This window comes from Andrena cerasifolii, chromosome 5, assembly GCF_050908995.1.
Source record: "Andrena cerasifolii isolate SP2316 chromosome 5, iyAndCera1_principal, whole genome shotgun sequence".
Taxonomy (NCBI): domain Eukaryota; kingdom Metazoa; phylum Arthropoda; class Insecta; order Hymenoptera; family Andrenidae; genus Andrena; species Andrena cerasifolii.
This window is the reverse complement of record NC_135122.1, coordinates 10996697-11013893: the sequence shown is the minus strand read 5'-3', so window position 1 is coordinate 11013893 and position 17197 is coordinate 10996697. Positions and strand designations below refer to the sequence as shown.

Below are 17197 nucleotides of genomic sequence, written 5' to 3'. Positions count from 1 at the left end.
ATTACAAAAATATATTTCTTCGAAAATTCTTTCCGACGCATATAGACCTTCAGAAACGGTGTAACATTTATCTAAATGTTTTCTCGAAATCTTTTGCACTTTGCCAGTCACAAGCGCGTAAGTAAAAGGGTAGGTAAGCGAGGAAAGAGAAATTCAACTCGAATCCACGCTGGTGTACTCGGTCATTGTGGCATTACACAATAAAACATTAACTCAAACGGTGTTTCTTAACATTATCATTATTTCTCTGGCAAATATTGTCTGTTATTGGGAATATTTTTACTAACGACGCCATTCCGAACTTTACGCTTATTTTTTTATAACTTTCCAAACGTCTCCAAGATAAACAATTGTGCATTTCGGATTCCTTAAGGCCTGTAGAAACATATCCTGCAAAAAACTTTCGTTGCCAGCCAGGTGCGAAGTTGACTAATTTTTACCATTCTCCTTTATGAAAGAAGGAAGGTGCGAGAAGTGTGAAGCTTCTGTTACCAGGTTGTTATCTGAAGTTTTAGTATCGATCGATGGTGGCTCGGTAAATCGCCGAAAGTGCAGAATTTACCGCTTATCTGACCACGGTAGACAGCTCGCCTTGTTTTGGCAGTGTATACAATGTCACTGATCGATCAGCATGGACGTTTCACGATAACGATGACTCTCGCTACTCTGGCTGCACCTGCAGGTGTTTTAGAAAGTTCTTTTTGCCGGCACGGTATGCTGATTGAATAAGCAGCTGAAGGTACGTCTCCGAAAGGTGACGTGCTAATGTTTAAACGATGGGTCACATAAACACGTAACAGTCGGGTAGAATTCGACCGGAGATAGCAAAGGCATTTACCTGAGGCATTTAATGCATTTGCCTGGAAGAATTTACTTTCCTTTTTACGACTTCTCTTGTTACCGCTAATTCCCTAATCGGTCCCGGTGAGTCACGGCTGCCAGAACAATTGACTGAAGCATGCCCCGCAAAATAGGATTTCGGGTCCGCCGTTCGAAATAAACTGATCTCTTAAGGTGCAAATCCACGATCGGAGAAAAATATCGTGACTCACGTGAGGCAATTATTTCAATATCTTTTTAATTATTTTCTCATCAGTTTCACGAGACAAGTTTCACGATATATATTCAAAAGTCTCTCGCGACTACCTCCATTATTTACATTTAGTTGTTGCTGAGATTTTTGTCTCCCGATAGAGAAGTCTCGTGTAAAAAATCTGATCGTGGATTCGCAGCTTTATACCTGCTCATAAAAACAAAATCACGCGAAGCATCGAACGCAGGGCACGCTAAGCACATAGCCAAGCTATCTCACAGTTCCATTGGTACATAATTCACGTACTCCGAATCTTTTATCTGCTGACACGAATGCTAAATATAAATTCGTACAAACTTTCCACTTCCACTATTCCCACGATTTTTCAGTCCTCGGCATTCGTTCTCCTTCGACTTTATTTAGAAAAAAAAAACGCCACTCGCGCGATACTCGTATTCTACGCTACTTCTCTGCCGAATAAAATGCGCAGAGAAGAAGAGAGAAGACGAAGGACAGCGCAGAGAAGAAGAGCGCGTGGATTTAGAAGAGGGAGGAGTGATAAGCTTACCTTGATGTGTTTGACGGCCTCTTCAGGTGGCAGGTTGGCGACGCTGTCCATCTGCGTGTCCACCCAGGCCTTAACCGCGGCGCTCGAGTCTTTGTACTGCTGCCACAATCTGCACGCGTGCTGATACTTGGTGCAAAGGGTATCTAATTCGGCCCTGGTGTCCTCCCAGGCCTGTACCGCCTCATTTACCGCCGCTTCGACCTTCTCGCGGACCTCTGCAGCGCAACCCTCCCGCAGAGGTTCGGCAGCCTCTCGCAATTCGCCAATGAGAACTTCACGCACGCCCAAATCACCGCTGAGACCCTGAAGCCAGAGACACATAAAACAGCGCTTCTTCGAATGCAGCCACTCGCGCCAGCTTCTCCTATCTCCTTCCGTTTCCTGTTAACTCGGTCGCGAGCAGAGTCCACGCACCGCGCGTCGACTGAATTTCATCGCGACAAGTGGGAGGAACGCGGAGGGAGGCGTAAGAAGTTGCTTAAAATTTGAGATTCAATAGGAAACTCGTGGGGGGGACGGAAATTGAATGGGAGATGTGAATTTTATGCTAATGATCTGTTGCGCTGAGGGTAGAGATATCCGTGGCAAGTTTGAGAACTCTAAAAGCTTACAGAGAGGATACAATATCGTGGATATCCGAAGGCTCGATCGTAGAGGGTCGGTGGAATTCATTAGATATCAGGCTTCAATTTACTGAGAATTGCGGAGGAAGGCGGAAATAAATTGGGAATCGTTATGGCTCCCGTTTTTCCATCGAGGTCGATACACGTGTCGGTTGAGCGTGTGCAATCGAGTTCACTTAATCAGTTTATTTAGGCGCGTGCCACTGGGCAGATGAAAGAAGCGACCTCGCGCGCAGAGGCTTCTTTTATTCGCCTCGGAGTTCAATGAAACTTGAATCGATTTGGTAAGGACGATCGCTCGCCACGATCCTGGCTTCTATCGCTATCGTTTCCCATAATCACCCCGATGATCGGTATCCCAGCTCCATGTGCTAATTGAATGACAATGCAACGGAGGAGAAGGCGCTGCGTGTGATTTCATCGCGCGAACCTCGCAGCGTGTATTAAACGAGCCTAACCAGGGGAACTGCACGCGTTTCGTGCTTATTACCAACGATTAAAATTATCTGTGACGTGGTCTCGGTGATATTCTACGTCGATACGTGGCGATTTCGCGAGCTCCTCGCGGTCACGTGGAATGGAGCATGGCCCGTTATGCAACGCAGAGTACAGGGGTAATGGATACGTCTCGAAAAAGCCTCGGACATTGTTCTATTGTTCGGTTAAAACTAGTGATCGGACGAACGTGTATTATTTGCTCGATAATCTTCGAGTTAATTGCGATCATCGTAGCCATTAACCCTGGACCTTCGAGATACGTTTCCCAAGTAAATCCTCGTCGACGTCGCTGGCATTAGCATATTCTGTTCTCCTCCGTTCAAGCAAACACGTATAATGCAAACGATTAAAAAAAAAAATAAGGAAGTTTCACTAAATCTACGAACTCTGACCTTAGCTTACTATAAAATCTTAAATATTTATCCAATTCCTTTCTCTTCTCTTGCAATAAACCGAGGTCGTAGCATCCAACTTCCCGGGAACTTCCTCCACCGTTTACCGAGTACATATTTGCTCGCTAAGAAGCGCTAGCAAGAATCGAAGGAGAATTCTTGAATCCGACGTTAATAAGTGAAACTTCTGCGCAAGATGCTGCTGCTGCTTCTCACGAAACGAGGAAGAGGTGATTGAAAGGACGCGCGAACGCCAGAGATTCGATCGTAGATCGCTGGATACCGTTTGGAATTCGGATGGACGAGTGCATACGTCCCTCGAAGAATGCACACGCCAGGTTTTCCTCAGATACAAACTATAAATAATTTTGAGTCACGAGACCGAGCACGTTTCGAGGCTCGAATTCGGTCAGAGCGTGGTTGAACTAATTCTGTGTAGTGTACTCGGGTTCGTTCACCTGCCTGAGAATTTTCCGACCAGACCGTAAGCGGAAATCGAATCGCCGCGAAATTCTCGCCTCACCACTCTGCCGAACTTCCTTACTCGCCACGCTGCTAAATATTCCCCGACAAACTCGCGTTGCACCGAATTTAAACAGTTTATTATTATTATTATTATTATTCGTCTTTATTACTTGACACATCCAGAGAAGAAAATGATACGTAAAGACAAGCGAAGTAAATGGCGAGGCTGCAGTACAATCCTGTTAGAAGCCCAACCATAACTAATTAACTAACTAAACGACTAAAAAAAAATAACTAACATTAAGAAACTAGAAAGTTATTGCGACGCATAATGTAACCATATATATCGCCGAGCTTTACATTTAAAATCAGGAAACGAATTTAAACCTCGAATATTAGGCGGGAGGGAATTATAGTAATGAGCCGAAATATAAGCAAGGGATGATTCAAATTTAGATGTCAAGTGTGTCGGTATGGAAAGGAGTCGTTGGTGTCGAGTAGAAAGAGAATTAGGCCCATGGTAAGAGAGATTATTGCGAAGAATATTATAGAGATAAGGCGGGACATGAGACGAGAGTATTTTGTGAACGATACAACATAAATGGAAAATCCAGCGCTGAGGCATACGTTTACACTTTCCTCGGTTCTCGATCTACCCGTAAATGTAGCTTCCGCGTAGATCGCGATTCCAGAAACATTTTTTCAGCGCAACCCATTGACGTTCGATTCTCCCTCAAAATTCTGTCTTTTTAGTAAATTCTTTTGCCGTTGAAGCGCAGGGGTATCGATGAGAATCGATACATTTCAATCCCGAATCTCTCAACTCCGCAACATAAAAGAAACTTTTAGATTTCAGACTTCTCAGCCGATGCTACCGTTCACGTTTTCTGTATCTTTTCTTTTAGCGAGCCAGAATTGAAAGGCAAAGGGCTTCGCGGTCCAGGAAGAGAGCGCTCTAAACGGTGCTACCGCGATTAATCCGGATAACCGAGGTGTCTGCCGGTGTCTATTTCAAGAAGCTACGTGGCACGCGCGCGCCGCGACACTTGTCGATTTTAACGGAGCCGCTCGCTCGATTTTTCGCAGACAGGAAGTCGCTGCACCGGGTCCCCCGGATTGGAATTGTGGGCGCGGAATCGCGATAGGCGACGAGTGACAGGAAGCCGCGGTTGGCCTCAAACATCCGCCCGATGCGTTAGCCGCTGACGCGGCAAATTCCCCGGTTCGCTAAATGAGCGCCAACGCGTCTGGGAAAATTAACGGGAAACCTTTGGAAACTCCTACCGACTCTTCGCGCGCAATAACTCTCCAACGATCCAGCAAACCAAATGGAGATTACATCCAGCTAAACTAACCGAATATCTTAATATACTTATGAAGCGAAAAGTTTCTGTGCGTCTGTCGCCTAAAAACTTTCGAACGGTAAACTCTTTTGTCGCGAAAGGTGTTCCAGCTCGTTGTGCCTAACTAATCCAGACGAATGTGATTATTTTCACAAAAAAAAAAAAATAAGTTTTATGAAATCAGAAAAATAGTAAAAAAAAGTCCATCGCTAAGTTCTTGAATGAAAATCTTCTAACTCAGCTGTCTGCGTATGAAAATATTAAAGTAGAAGCTTTGAAGTTTAAGTACATGCAAAGAATCGTTCCTGACGTGCCGTTTTCAAAGAAATTGTTGGACTTTGTTAGACGCGAATGATGCGAATGGCAACTGGACGAAAGATCATAAAAGGAGGCCGTAAAAAGGCGCGGCTGGGCGTACGTGCCCGTGGCACGTCTAATTTCGACGGCCAGCAGAATTTGGTAGGCGAAACGTAGCCGGGAGCGAGCGTCGAGGAAGGAAATCGTAAACACGCGGAGCGCGCTCCGAGGCTAGGTAAGCCGGTGCTTTTCCACGTGGCATAGTTTACATACCGTATCACTGCGTCATACGTCTAGCCGCTTTGGTCGTTCGTGTCATCCGGCGTAATTATATCAATGTGGATTAGCGAGCGTCACGTCTGGCCAAGTGTTTCCTTCGTTTCCCTTCATTTTAATACGCGACACGTCCGTCGCGGCCTCACATGTGCCGCGCACTGGCAAACGTATTCCCCGGCACCAGGAGCCTCGCATTTTTTTATATCAATTAACCTCGTAATATGCTATTACTTTCAGTTAATAAATGGAGCTTGGCGAACCGCACTAATTGAAGCAGTTAGTGGAGCTTGCAAGTAAACACTAAGTTACTCGACTCTTCAATTAAGTTAATTTCTCGTAAGGCACATTCTTACTCAACTTCCAATTGTCGCGGCGCAATTGAACTTTCGACGGTAGTCACGGCATTGCTACGTAGCAGAATTACGCGACCTGTTGCTGATTACGATTACTGTACATTACGCATTAATATATGCAATGATTTATGCGCACTGAATTGCCCGCGGCCGTTTATCATTCGCCAGAACAATGCCACCGAGCGTTGTTTATCGAAACTGAAAACGCCAGGTTCGAGCACAGCTGTGTCTATAGTTTCTCTAAAACGAGTCATCTGTTTTTGCACGTTTGTGTATGGTATCCGACCCGGTTCCAGTTTGTGTGTACAAGGGATTACGAGCTAGGGGACAACCCGGGGAAACAAAAGTTTCGGTGGCCTTACATTGCGTTATTCACGCATCCACCTACTGTGGATTTCTCAACAATGTAGGTGAGAGAGAATCGCTTCGAATTCCAAGTGTAGGCTTGGAACACAGTGTGCTTGAAGAGAATTGAAGACAAGGCGAATCAATCCATTCGCCTCCTCGTATATTCATTAAAGACACGCACAACAAGGTGATCCTTAAATTAGAAAATAAATAAATGGAGAACTGTACACATGAACTTCTGAATAAACTAGAGAAACCCGCCTAACGCAACACTAGATTATCCCAAGCGGTCGTCGAGTTTCGCGAACAGTTCACCGCGGACTCGTCAGCAAGAGTGGGTCCTCGGGATATGAATATTCAAGGTACTTACTTCCGACCAGCCGATTCGGTGCGTCGGGGGCAAACATACTCGGCTCTCCGCGAATCGACGTGTCGCCGATCGTCCCGTCGATCATTCGCGTGGATCGCGTCAACGCCGTTCTTCATTCTTCATCTCACGATGCGTCGACGAAATTTCGGTAACCGCACCGCGAAATCGACCCTCTCGACGAGGAGACCGCGAAGCGCCAGTAAATACGAATAAAAAGAAAGAAAAAGAAGGAGGAGGAACAAGCAAAAACACTCGCGTCACGCTGTGCCCTCTGACACGGGAGGATCGAGAAGAGGAAGTGGCGCTCGAGCGCGCGCGGCCGATGCGAACGCGACGACGGGACTCGTGCCACTGATAGGCGACCCACGATAACACCAATCCTGCTACAGAAACACGCATGCGTGGAACCGACCGCGCTCCTCTCGCACGTGGCGAAGGTTATCGCGGTTGAAAGCGTCTTCCGGTGAGGGAGTCGATCGATGGATCGTTGATGGCTGGTGCACCGGTGCATCTAACGATCCATGCACTTTCGGGTGAAATTTTCGGGGTGTAGAAGCGTTAGTGCGTGGGCTTTCTGAGTTCAAGAAGTGCCAATGACAATCTTTGACTTTTTGCGAAATTACGTAATTAAGAACAAAGAGAAATAACTTCTACCGCCAATTGTTCAAAAGTGTCAGTAACTGGTAACTGACGATGCACGAGTGCATAGCGCAAGAATGCACTTTCCCGTTGAAGTTTCAAGTGTTCAGAATGATTGCACTCAGAGTCTCTATAATTCTGGGGGATTTGATTACGAGGGCGTTAGGTGGATACGCGTTTCTGGGTCGAAATCTGTCGACGATTGCAGCGCATGGAGCTCCTTCTTTGTATTGTGTGAGAGAAAGGGGTAGATGTTCCCTTAGAAGTATCGGAAGCCACTGTGCAAGAATGCAGGCCGCTCGATACCTCGGAACTGCAGTTATTCAGAGTTCTGAAAGTTTCAGCGCATTCCAAAGACTTTGAACGGTTCGAGGAATGCTCGACCAAGAAGTGGGGTTGTAAATCTTGGATGCTTCGAATCGCTCCATTACTGTCAGATTAGCTCTTGCACGAACTGATCCAATTCTCTCTACACAGTGGATCGCTTTAAAATTCAATTAAAATTCTCGCCTAATTAACGAATTCTAGTCCTCGCGACCTGCTTCTACGTTCCGCGTACAGAAGCTCGAGCTTCAAACTGACACAGCTTCGAATTCCTCTGGTAGGATCCCAAGAGTCTTACCTCTAGTCGTTCCGTAGCTTTCAGCAATCTATTATAATCCACTGACCCCTGAACGGTCAACAGCTCCATCATGTAGTCAGCTTCCTGGACAGACTGCTGCACCATTTCCAGCTGGCTCTCGAACCTCCTCCACAGGGCAAGCCTGTTCCTCAGCAACGCGAGCAACTGGGAGCACCTGACCTCCAGGTCGGTATGCGCGTCCTGGAGGTTGGAAATGTCTCGTTCCACGCTGACTGGCGAGACGGATACTCTCATGACAGTGGGCACAGTGTGAAGAAGCTGTCTGAGGCTCATGATGTCCTGCCACAGAACAGCCAGCTCATCGGCGACCGTTTGGCAGCGATCGACAGCAGAAGCGACCACGTCGCTTCCCTGCTTCTCGCTTCCCTCGCACTGGTCCAATATAGACGATTGCCGTTGATGGGCCTTCCTGACGCGACCCAGTCCACGCTGGATCGCCTGGAGCCTCTCCCTCAGCAGCTGAGCTGCGTCCAGCTCCTCGCTGATCTGAGTCTCAATTCGACGGGCCGAGGACAGCAGGACGCCGACTTTCTCGCTCTCTGCCACGGGTAGGAGACCCAGCCGACCCAGCTCGTCCTGGATCAAAGAGATCCTGTCGAAAAGAACAGTCAGACGCTCGATATAGAGGTCCAGCTCTTCCTCGGTCTTGAGAACACCGTGGAAACCGTCAATGGTTATTCTCAATTCGTTAAGCTCTCTCTCAAGCAGCTTCAGCTTCTCGTTCGAGGAGATCTCCTCGGAGGAGATGTTTCGGGTCACTTCCTCCTGGATGATGTTGATCTTCTGCGTCACATCTTGCCAACGATCTTGGAGCTCGCGATGGAACTGCCTCTGCAGCATCTCATCGGAGAGAGGGATGATTCTCAGGGCCTGCTCGAAGCTGTTGTTCGCTTCCTCGCGTATGTTGTTGTGGACCTCGTACTGCGCTTTCAGCTCCTAAAGGTGTAGTATAAATTTAGTGCAACGATTGAACTGGTGGATCGATTTTTTAAGGGGAATGCATTTACCCAGAATTGGCGTATGTGACCGCCAGATGGATCGCGTAGCTTCTCCAACTGCCTCTCGACGATAGCCATCCAGTTCTCCACGCGATTCATCAGCGTCTCTTGATTGTTCCAGCTCTCCCTGAATGCCGTCAACCTCCTCAGCGACGACTCCACGTTGTCCCGAAGCTTCACGATCACGTCCAACGCCTCTCCGTAACGATCCTCTGGATCCTCGATGTTGACCAGCTCCTCGAGACCGCGAGCCACGTTCAGCAGCTGAATTAGCCGAGCGTGATGGGTCGCCACGTCTGTCACCAGAGACTGAAAGAAGATCGGGAATGCATGTTACGAAGTGCTTCTTCTATTGCCGATGAAACCTGATATGTGCTAATCCGAGACTCGATCCTGTTACATAAATCTCGAGCTATCTGTCCCGGAGAAAGAGAGCTTGATTTCTTTCGATAGTTTTTCTGTCGCAACAAACTTCTTATACCGACGTGTCTCGGAATGTTTTAAGCATAAACACTCTGACTCACCTGATACAAGGAAATGTACTGATCATAGTCGGACGAGGTGACTGTCTGCAGGTCAGGGACTCGCTGGTGAGCGACCTGGAGCCATCCTCTTTCCTCCTTCACCCCCTGCTCCAGAAGAATCCACCTGGAAGCAGCCAGGGCCATCTGCTGAGCCCTGGATGCCGCCTGGTCCAGCAGGGATATAGCTCTGCTGTGCAGATCCTCGTGCAGGTTCGAGTACTTGGTCCTGGTCTCAGGGTCCAGGTTACCCTCCAATGATTCCAGGATCCCTCTGCAGTGATTCAGATTGACGAAGAACTTTCTGTGCTTCTGCATCTCCTCTTGCAGGTGCTCCAGGCTCATCACAGAGATCGGGCTTTCTAATAGATCCTCCGCGATTTCGGTAATCTGGGCGAACTCCCGCAGCGTCTGCTCGTACTCCTCGGCCAGAGCCATCAGCTGCAGAAGGCGCTCGCGCTCGATGCAAATACCGTGCTCGATCACCTTCGTCATCTCGTGGGCGGCGTAGGTCTCCTCGGGGATGTGCTTGCCAGGGTAATCGCGCAGCAATTCGTGGGACGTGGTGAGTAGGGTGGCTGTCTTCCACATGTGGCAACGGTTCATGTTCTCGAGCTTGTCCAGCTCTTGGAGCTTCCACCTTGTGGACGCTTCGACCTCGATGATCTCGTTCAGCTGGCGGCGTTGCTCTTCGATCAACCTGTTCCGACGATTACAACAGAAATTTAATGAGCGCACTGTTGTTCGAGCTTGTTACTATTAAATTTGAAAATGGCAATAGTCTCCTTACCTGTACATGTTGTTCACGCTGTTTATGAACTCGTCCCACCTAGCCAGCTCACTGGTCACATACTTCTCACCCTCGCTGGTGACATCCTCGATCATCTTCACGTGGTGCATGAGTACATCGAGGCATTCCTGCAAATTAGCGCGATCCTCCCCTGGATAATTAGCCTCCACTAGCTTCCAGATACTGTTCAATTCGTGGATGTTCTCCTCTACGTTCTCCACCTCGTCCTTCAGCTCGGCGTAGGTCTTGTCGCCGTGGAAGGGTCCGCTGGGGCACTCTTTGTCCAGGAATATTCTGTACTCTATCGTCTCCAGCCACGTGGACATGGTCTCCACGATCACCACGAGTGTTTCCTCCACAGCCATCGCGTCCTTCTCCTGCACAGCGTCCCTCAAGTGGGACAGTTCCTTTCGGATATCAGCTGCGCGCTCCTCCGCGAGCTTCTCGTTAGCTACCTTCTCTAGTTGAGCGATGTGCAGAATGTTCCCCAGGTGACTCGGCTGCTTAGCGTTTCGAAGGCTCTGCATTCGCTCGGAGATCACCTTGGTGGCTTGGTGGCTCTGCGTCATCGGATGCGGAGGCTCGTACTCGGTGGTCTCCGCGAGAAGGAAGGCCTTCGAGCTGGCTCCCTTTTGAGGAGCCGCGTGATGGGCCATTTCCCAGGACGCTTCGTCCCTCTGTACCTCGTCGTATTTCGAAGCAGACGGTTTCTTAGAGGATTCGCTAATTATGTCCGCGTAGGTCTTGATCTTGGGACGCTCTTCTTCCTGCAACACTGACCCCACAGGGGATAGTTGTTCTTCAGTGGTATCCATTGGTTCAGGGGAAGGGATCACGACGATTGGTGCCGGCTGCTGAACTTGTGCTTCTGATGGCGGGTCGATCTTCTCATTATCCAGAGCCCACGCTTCTTGGATGCCTTTGACCGTTGCCTCTGTGGCCATTGTAAGTGGCGAGGTGGTACTATGCATAGCCTCCTCGATTTTCTCTTGTGGTGTAAATTTAGACTGCTCCTTCGGCGCAACATCGTCCACTTGTACGGGCACTTTCTCGAATTGGGCATCGCCAGTGGGAGATCTCTCTTTGCCCACGTTCTTCTTGGTCACGTCGGAGTAGGACAATTTTAACGAGACATCTCGCGACTCTACAGGTTGGCCGAATATGGATTCGAGATCCTTCTCCCCTGAAGAACAGATTTCTATGGTCTTGTGCCTTCTTTTACGCTTCTGCCTCTTCGCTGCGTTGACATCTTCAGCCTTTGCGGCGTTACTTAAATCCTCTATGATAGTTGTGTCCTGCGAAGTGTCCGTCAGCTTACTCGTAGTGTCAGTGGTGTCACTGGTGGACAATTCTATGGTAGCTTGCAAAGATATCTCGAAAGCAGTGTCCCCAGTTGAATCTCTCTCCAACATGCCGGGCACAAATGATTCCTCCGTCTCCAACTTAGGCTCCACTTGTTCCGGGAGTCGTTGCAGATACTCAGTCTTCGTTTCCACTTCCCGATCAACAGATCCCTGCTTATAGTCTTCCTTCGGTCTCGAGTCATCTTCAGTTTCTTGTACTTGTACATCAGGTGCTACTGGAATTTCTGTATACTTTAGAGGCGTCCTTATTTCCATCGACGCGTCCACCACATCCGTCGATATGGCTCTTATCAAGTTTCCTTGGTCATCATTCTTAGCTGCTGCTTCTTCGTCTCTATCTTTCTCTACAACTGTGCCTGCAGGTTGCAGTACCCCATTCGTCTGCTGGGCAACGGTCACCAAAGAGGGTTTCCTCTTCTCAGCACTTGGCTGCGTTTGTGCGCTATCCTCGCACGTTTCAGGGCCGATCTGCGAGCTTTCCTCGACCTGAGGCACCAGTTCCATCGTCTTTATCTGTACAGAACTGTCCAACGTCTGAACTTTATCCGGGGAAGTAGTTTGCGACGCTTCGTCGATCGCCTGCTTCGCTTCCTCCAAGCTGGTCTGCGCAGACAGCTCGCAAACCTCCGGTCGGACAGGAGAGACGCTCATTGGACTGGTCTGGATCATGGTTTCTTGGGTGGGTTCAGGCAATGCCGTCTGAGACCCAGTTTCCTGGGTGTCAGCCTGCCGTGGGCTCTCTTCTGGGGTGGTTTGCGTTTCCATGACTTCCACGGAAGTTTGCTGTAGCAGATCTGCCTGTACATTGAAGTCCAAAGTGACTTTCTCTGGACTTGCTGGCTCGCTTGTTTGTACTTCCATGTCAATGGTCTTGGACTCCTCTGGGGTCACTGTCTGCACAGCAATGCCAGTAAGAATCTTCTCCTCCACTGGTGGCGGCGTTGTCTGTTGCTCAGCAGCAACTAGAGCCTTCTCTGCAGTCTGAGTCTCCATTTCGATGGATGGAGCTGTTGGCGAAGTCTGCGCTTCTATGGAGACCACTTCTGTAATCACAGTCTGAACTTGTGTTTCTTCAGTTTCTGGTGGCGGAACTGTCTGCTGGATGTCTTCTATAGGGCTGGTTTGAGCAGCATACTCTTCCACTTGAATCACAGGTGTTTCCGATGTCTGAGTGCTTGTTTCCTCAAGCTGAGGCGCCTCCGCGGCAACCTGCGCGCCAAAGTCCAACGCAGACAGCGGGGAAGTCTGCATTTCCGAGTGCTGGGTAGTTGGTACCTCAGGCTGTGGTGTTTCCTCAACAGTTTGCGTGCTGAAGTCCAGGACAGGCAACGGGGATGTCTGCATTTCTGTGTGAACTTCTTGCAGCTTAGGTTCCTCGATTTCTTCTGCATCTTGTGGCGGAATCTGCGGGGAAGTTTGCACTGCTTCGTCGACTTCTCGAATTTCCAATACCTTGGCTTCTTCAGAGGGCTGCGGAGACGTCTGCACGCAGATCTCAGATACCCCTTGCTGTTTTGGGGACGTAGCAACAGAGACACTCAATTCTGGAAGACTAGTCTGAGTGTCAGCTTCGTTCAACGTGGGGTGAGCTTCTTCTTTCCCCTCCTTCTTCTTTTTCTTCTTCTTCTTCTTCGTCGCCTTTGCATTTTCACTCTCCACCGTTACCAGACTATCCGTGAATTCCCCTTCGTCGGTGGTAGTCCTGGGGAACTCGGTCTGCTCCTCCTCCCTGGAGCTCCTGATACTCTGCTTCCTCTTCTTCCTTCTCTTCTTCTTCATGACAATTTCGTCGTCGGGAGTAGTCGTGGACGCCATCGTCCTGTCGTCCGCTTCGTATCCATCTACACCTTCCGAGGTCTCGTCTTTCAGAGTCACCTCCAGCTCCGGTGACTCGATCATCTGCCCGATGTCTGGCTGCGGAGCTTCGCTCGCCTGTTTCGAGGAATCGGACAAGGGGATGCTGATTTCCACTGAATCAGTGATGTTCGAGATGATAGAAGTGCTCGACTTGGCCTCTATCGACTTGGCCAGTGATCCAACATCTTCTGCAATCTCCTTATCCACGACAACGACCACATTTCCTTCCGACTCCATCGCGGGCTCGGTGTGACACTCGTCTTCCTTCTCCGAGGTGATCACAGACTTGTCCGAAGTCTCTTCCTTCTCTGACGTGATTACAGACTTGTCAGAAGTCTCCTCTACCTCTGAAGCGATTACAGACACGTCCGAAGTGACCAGGTCTCTTTCCAACGCCATCACAGACTTATCCGCTGTGGTAACTTCTTCCTTCGATACAAGTACAGGCTTGTCAACCGTGGCCACTTGTTCAGTTACTGGTGGAGAGGTTTGAACGATTTTATCATGGATTACCGACGTTTCCCGGTCAGCTGGCAGGCTGATGTCCACATCCTCCTTCACCATGCGATGTGGCGCCACAGTGGGCTCGGCCTGACTCTTCACCGACACCGTGGGCTCCATTTCTTCTCCCTGCTTTCGAACAGCCAAAGATATCTCCACTTTGTGGAAGACTGGCTTGTATTCTGGCTTCAGGGCTTCGTCCACGTAATCGTACTCCGTTTCCGGGACGAAGGAGTCTTTCACTAGCTGCTGCTTGGTGTTGATAGGCAGGGCATCTGGCTCTTCCTTCGTTCCTTCTATATCAGGCTTCTTGGCGTCGGTGATTGAAGCAAGTGACTGCTCAGCTTCCACAGGCTGCTCTCCTGAAATTTCAACTTTCTTTTGTACTTTTCCCGACGAGACATCCATCAGTGTGCCCTGTGCTTCTATTACTTCCATCGAAGGCGCTTCTTCCAATACGGAGGCATAAGATTTGCCAGCATCTACGGTGCCGCTACTGTCGTGGTGCGTTTCTACATCTACCGTGCGACCTTCTAGCTCGATACCAGGTGTTTCGTGCTGTACAGGTGCATCGACAGACTTACAGGTCGCTTTCGTGATGGTTGGCACATCGTCCGACAAGATGGAGTCTACCTGAGGCTTGGCCAGCCTCTCCTCCGCCTCTTGTATCTTCATATCTTGGATCGGGCTCTGCAAAGCAGAGGACACTTCAGCATCGATGAACGACTGGCTGCTCACTGCAAGTGACTTTCCGCCAGTTACCTCGATCGTGAACTGCTCGTGCTCATACTTGTCCACCATGTCAGCTCTCTTCTCGAACGCGGGCTCCGATTTAATACTCTCATCGCCTTCCAACTGACTACGCAACGAAGATGCTGGACTTTCCAGGAGCTGCTCAACATCTACATCTACAGGTCGTTGACAGACTTCCAGGTCCTGTTTCTTTAAAATATCCATCCCTAGCACCTCTTCCTTCGGCACATCCGCATCTGACAGCACTTCTTCGATCACCACAGCGTCCTTCTTAACGCCGAGCAAGCTTCCTTCCCTTTTACCTTCCGAGTACCCCGTGATTGGATGCATATCCTTAGCAAACGCGCCAAAGAATGGCCCCTGCATGGGAGCGTCACTGCCCACCGACTGTTTCACCTTACTTCCTTTATCCTCCATCTCACCCAGAATACCACCCTCCGTTTTCTCCTCCACTATCCCCGCGTCCACTCCGAACTGCCGTTTCTCCTGCTGCTTAACAACATTGATGCTTATATGCGGTATATTCTTCTCATCTATCTCCACCTCTTCCGGCTCCTCTATGATCTCCTCCGTGGTCGTCTCCTTGCCGTCGATGATCGTCACCTTTCGAATGATCCTCCTGGTCTTCCTCACCACCCGCCTGGTCACTTGCTGAACGACAGCGTGCACGCTGGACGTCTTCGCCTGGAACTCCCCGCTCTCCATCAGGATCCCTTCTCCCAAAGGCTGCGGGCTCACGTCCCTGATCTGGCCCTGGGTCACCGTGTGCGTGTACCGCGGCGTCGACTCGAACTCTTCCACGTCCACGTCCGTGAAAGGCGTCCCCGTGGCGATCCTCCCTCCGTATACCTGCTTGGTGGTGGTTTCAACGGTGCCGTTCGGCTTCGTCGTGGTCACCGTCACCTGCTGGCCCCTCATGGTGGCCTCCGAGAACGCGTGCACCACGGAGGGAGAGTCCCCAATCGCGGTGGACATGGAGGCTAGGTGATGCTGAGTGGTCTGCCTGTTCGTGGTCGTGGTTCTTCTGAGCTTCCTCACGATGATCCTCTTGGAACCGTCCTCGTCCACCACTACCTCAGTGGTCACATCGTCTGGCTCGACCAGCACCGTCTCGAACGACTGCGGGGCAGCGTGGACGATGTTTAATTCGCTGGTGGTATTGTCCGTGTTCTTTGGGTCCTGGTACTTCATGTCCACGACGATGTCTTCCGGTATAGCGTCTACTCGTTCTTGAATAATTTCCTGGGCAGACGCGGCGGGTAGGTTCTTCGTGGCGATCTCGATCACGTCGTGCTCGCCGTCGGTGGTCTTCAGGATCTTTATGGTCTCCTGGGTCTGAGTACTCTCTGCCGGGTACGAAGGGTCCATGGTCTGCGTGGTCAGTGAATGACAGGTGGTCGCCACTGGGATCTGATTCGTGGAGGTCTGCTTGGTGAGCTGCTGAGGCTTCTCAACGATATCGTTCGCTAGCAAGCTCTGCCCCGTTTGCAGAGAAACGTCAGCCAGAGATGGCATGCTACTCTCGAGGGACGAGTAAAGGGAGGGCGCCTGATCGAGGGTAGCGTCGTCTCGCTCCGACGTTTCGTCCGCCTGCGCCTCTTCGTCGCGAATCTCCTGGAAAATTCAAAATTGCCTGACTCAAGCTAACCGCGTCGGTGCTCCTCCACGCGGTTCCTTCGGCTGCTCTGGCACTGGCTCGTCAAGTGTTCCGTGCTGTAACTCTCTCGCGTCTACTCTGTACTATATTCCAAGGGGTGGTTCGCAGGGAGCTATATTAATCGGTAGAAACTAAGCCTGATGATTTTAAATCTAGCGGTCAGTATGCTAGACTCGTGAACGATTCTGTTTCATTTCGGCGATGAGAGACGGCATTATGTAACGTGCCAGAAAGCAGTGGCGCAGGCACCAGCGGAGCCCCCTTCAAGTGACTAAAAATCTATTAGCTACCCTGTTAATGCTTATGCCGCTGAGTTAATCACTCGTTTGTTACGTGAGAGTCGATGCGATCGGGTTGTTACGATGATACGGTGAGCTTTTGTGTTCGAACGGTCGGCGCACCTCCGCCATGGCGTCCACGGAAACGGACACGAGAGAATCATTCGAAAAGCATCGCCGCCGGGAGCGAGAATATCCGCAGACGAGAACGCTCCGCGTAACACTGTCGTTATTTTTAGCTTCAAGCGAACGCTACGCTCGACTTTATTCCGACGCGTCTATTTTAAGCAGACTTATCCTACATTCGTATCGCATAAACATGTATAAAACAAGCCAACGAATCTACTGTACAAAATTTCCGACGAAATAGGACGAAGCTATGAAAAAAAAAAAAAAAAATCAAATTAAGAGCTTGCAACTTGAGGCGTACACCGAAACAAATATCCGTGCAGTTTATGAATTTTGAAAACTTCGATGTAGAAAGGGCCTCGCCTCTCGAACCCGTGGTTATTTTACAACTACACATATACAGTTTCATATTCGTACAGCCGAGAATAACTCTTGTCACCATAAATAAGAATGTACAGCGTGCGGCTACACGTACGATGAACAGGGGAGAATAAAGGGAGG

At 49.6% G+C, this 17197-nt stretch overlaps 2 protein-coding genes across 15 annotated transcripts in view; one reads left to right on the top strand and one right to left on the bottom strand.

Moving 5' to 3' along the window:
- Rab3-gap (Rab3 GTPase activating protein) overlaps window positions 1-17197 on the top strand; it is a 313138-nt gene that overhangs the window by 40681 nt on the left and 255260 nt on the right. The window lies entirely within an intron of this gene.
- The window catches only part of Msp300 (Muscle-specific protein 300 kDa), a 99972-nt gene that overhangs the window by 12666 nt on the left and 70109 nt on the right, over window positions 1-17197 (bottom strand). For all 14 annotated transcript variants that reach the window (XM_076811792.1, XM_076811794.1, XM_076811799.1 and 11 more), the window contains 5 exons: window positions 10158-16246; window positions 9371-10067; window positions 8856-9155; window positions 7828-8784; window positions 1602-1904 (listed from right to left, as the gene is read on the bottom strand). In XM_076811792.1, the coding sequence (XP_076667907.1) occupies window positions 1602-1904; window positions 7828-8784; window positions 8856-9155; window positions 9371-10067; window positions 10158-16246 (8346 nt within the window). The remainder of the gene's footprint in view (window positions 1-1601; window positions 1905-7827; window positions 8785-8855; window positions 9156-9370; window positions 10068-10157; window positions 16247-17197) is intronic.